Source organism: Nestor notabilis, unplaced genomic scaffold (genome assembly GCF_000696875.1).
Source record: "Nestor notabilis isolate BGI_N333 unplaced genomic scaffold, ASM69687v1 scaffold21267, whole genome shotgun sequence".
In the NCBI taxonomy this organism is placed as follows: Eukaryota; Metazoa; Chordata; class Aves; order Psittaciformes; family Psittacidae; genus Nestor; species Nestor notabilis.
The window spans coordinates 2,810-5,963 of record NW_009938105.1 but is presented as its reverse complement, the minus strand read 5'-3'; the positions used below and the strand labels follow the sequence as shown (position 1 = coordinate 5,963).

At 55.9% G+C, this 3,154-nt stretch overlaps 1 protein-coding gene across 1 annotated transcript in view; it reads left to right on the top strand.

The window, feature by feature from the left end:
- Nucleotides 1–924: 924 nt before the first annotated feature.
- BRF2 (BRF2, RNA polymerase III transcription initiation factor 50 kDa subunit) overlaps nucleotides 925–3,154 on the top strand; it is a gene marked incomplete at its 5' end in the record, with an annotated part of 2,451 nt that continues 221 nt past the window's right edge. The window contains 4 exon segments of the mRNA XM_010019168.1: nucleotides 925–984; nucleotides 1,427–1,748; nucleotides 2,685–2,824; nucleotides 2,827–3,123. Of these exon segments, the coding sequence (XP_010017470.1) occupies nucleotides 925–984; nucleotides 1,427–1,748; nucleotides 2,685–2,824; nucleotides 2,827–3,123 (819 nt within the window).

The window sequence follows — 3,154 nt, the reverse complement described above, 5'->3', positions numbered from 1 at the left end:
CCCTTCTTTCCCTTTCTTCCCTTCCTTTCCTTCTCTTCTTTCCCTTTTTCCCTTCCTTCTTTTTTTTGCCTTCTTTCCCTCTTTTCTTTCTTTCCTTCCCTTCCTTCCTTTCTTTCACTTCTTTCCCTTCCTTCCTTCCCTTCTTTCCTTTCCTTTCCTTTTCTTTCCTTCCCTTCCTTCCCTCCTTTCCTTTCCTTTCCTATCCTTCCCTTCCTTCCCTTCCTTCCTTCCTTTTTTCCCTTCCTTCCTTCCCTTCTTTCCTTTCCTTTTCTTCCCTTCCCTTCCCTTCCCCTCCCTTTCTCTGTCACAGAAGACTGGCCTAGACTTGCCTTGCCTTGCCTTGCCTTGCCTTGCTTTGCCTTCCCTTCCCTTCCCTTCCCTTCCTTTCCCTTCCTTCCCTTCCCTTCCCTTTTTTCCCTCCTTTTTTTCCTTCCCTTCTCTTCCCTTCCTTTTTTTCCCTTCCTTTTTTTCCTTCCCTTCTTTCCCTTCTTTCCTTTCCTTCTCTTCTTTCCCTGCCTTCTCAGCCTTCCCTTCCTTCCCTTCTTTCTCAGCTTTCCCTTCTTTCCCTCCCCTCCCTTCCTTCCTTTTCTTCCCTTCTTTCTCCTTCTTTTCCCTTCCTTCCCCTTCCTCCCCCTTCCTCCCTCCCTAAGCAGAGAACCAGCATGGTTTTCCATTATAAGCCAAACCTGCCACGTTCTATCCCTTGCAGTGGAGAAGCCCCGAGGCCCTTCACTGGTTCCGTTTGGGTAGAAGCGGTGGCTCAAAGGGGATCCTGCACCTCTCCTGTACCTACTCTGCGCTGCCAGCGCTGCTTCAGCGGCCTCAATTCTGACCGCTGAGCTCCAGCGCCGGGCCCCAGATGGTGCTGACACTGTCCCCAGGGTCCCTGTAGGGTGGGCTGGCCTAACACTGCCTGTTTTCCAGAGGTGGCATATTCCCAGAGCACTGGCCAGAAGGAGCAACTGAGCCGCTGCCTGCAGCGAGGTAAGAGCAGGTCCTCCAGTTGCCTTCTCACACCACGTGTGCTCTAGTTGAAGGTGTTCCTATTGCTGCTGCTCTAGTTGAAGGTGTTCCTAATGCTGCTGCTCTAGTTGAAGGTGTTCCTATTGCTGCTGCTCTAGTTGAAGGTGTTCCTATTGCTGCTGCTCTAGTTGAAGGTGTTCCTATTGCTGCTGCTCTAGTTGAAGGTGTTCCTATTGCTGCTGCTCTAGTTGAAGGTGTTCCTAATGCTCTCTGGATGGTAAAAGCCTCCAGAGCTGGCAGCAGCGCATGCAGAAGGCAGGTCAGCATCTGCACTAAGGGGGATGCATGTGCACAGCAGGGGCTGTGCGTCTTGTGCCTTCTCCTGGGCCTGGGTGAATGCTACTGATGAGGGATGTAGCAGAAGCTGCTTGAGCTGATCCATACGGGCTGTGTCTTCTCCCAGGCATCAGGCGGGTGCAGGATCTCTGTAAGGTGCTGCAGCTCCCGGCGCTGTTTGAGGAGACAGCAGTGTCCTACGTGCAGAGAGCCCTGCAGCACCCCTGCTTCCATCTGCTCAGCCTGGAGAAGAAGGAGCTCCTGGGGGGCTGCTGCGTCTTCGTGACCTGTCGCCAGCACAACTGGCCCCTGACGATGGGCACCATCTGCTCGCTGCTGTACGCGAAGCAGGAGCTGTTTGCCAGCGTCTTCCTGAGCCTCCAGAAGGAGCTGGAGCTCTCTGTGCCTGCCCTGAGCCTGGCGGATCTGGTGAAGAGCCACCTGAACAGGTAACAGGGCCCCTTCCAGCCACTCCAGGGTCCTGTGTGTGGTGCTGGTGCGTGGCAAAGCTTCTGCCCAGGGCAGAGTCCACAGGCAGAGGCAGGGAGACCTGCGCTGTTGCACAGGTATGTCAGAGCATCATAGAGTCATGGGAAGGTTTGTGTTGGAAGGGACCTTAAAGCTCATCCATAAAGCCACGGGCAGGGACACCTTCCACTAGAGCAGGTTGCTCCAAGCCCCTGTGTCCAGCCTGGCCTTGAACACTGCCAGGGATGGGGCAGCCACAGCTTCTCTGGGCACCCTGTGCCAGCGCCTCAGCACCCTCACGGGGAAGAGCCTGTGCCTAAGAGCCCATCTCAACCTCCCCTCTGGCAGGTTAAAGCCATGTTATGTTCTAAAGCATCGGAGTAAGACTGTTAGTAAGCAAATAGTTACTACTCTTGTTTTGCCAGCACTGAGCCCAGCCTGCTCTGTCTGACTTGGGTCCTGAGGCACAACAAATGCTTCAGTGCAGAACTAAACCCCAGGGCTGGTTACAGCCACAGCATTGAGGAAATTCCTCTCTTTCTGTAAGAGGTTATGAGCGATGTTCTGGGATGAAGTTACTGCACTGTAGCTGTGTTGTTGATTTCACCAAAGGACAAACTTCACGGTGGTCTTGGTCAACCATGGTACAACAGAGCAGCCCAGAGGTGGACATTGGCAGCACAGGGGCTTGCTGGTGGCGTGGGGCTGATGTCCCACATGTGTGCTGGGCTTTTTACAGGCTGTGATGGCTTCTTTGCCTCCCTTGGCACAGTCTGGGCTGTGATTCTTCTCTTCCTGCCCCTTTCTCCCCACTTTGGAGAGGGTAATGTGGCCCTTGGCTGGGTGGCACGAGCAGAAGCAAGGTGGTGCAGCTCCCCCATGTGCTGATGCTGGCCATGGGTTCTTTGCTTTTCCAGCTTTCAGCTCTTCCAGCCCACAGCCAACATCCCTGCCCCGTTTGTGGAGGACAAGGAGAAGGTGGTGGCCAGAACACTGCAGATAGTGGAGCTGGCCAGTGAGACGTGGCTGGTGACGGGCCGGCACCCCGTGCCCATCGTCAGGCCACACCTTTCTGCGCCGGGCGGTCCCTGCCCCCCCCTGCCCGCCTCTCCTGCACCCTCGCCCGCTTCTGCAGGCTGGCAGGGGTTGATCTGCCTCCACCGGCACACCTGAGGCTGAAGGAGCTCCTGGAGATCCTCCTGAGAATGGCCTCGCAGCTCGCTTGGCTGAGGGTGTTTAACCTGGACAAGAAAACCGTGGTCAAGTACATCGGGGACCTGCTGCAGCACCGCATTGTCCTGCTCAAGAAAGCCTTCTGCCTGCAGGACGGGGAGGAACAGCGGCCCGTGGCCACGGGTGAGGGGTCCCCTGGCTCTCCTCCGCCAGC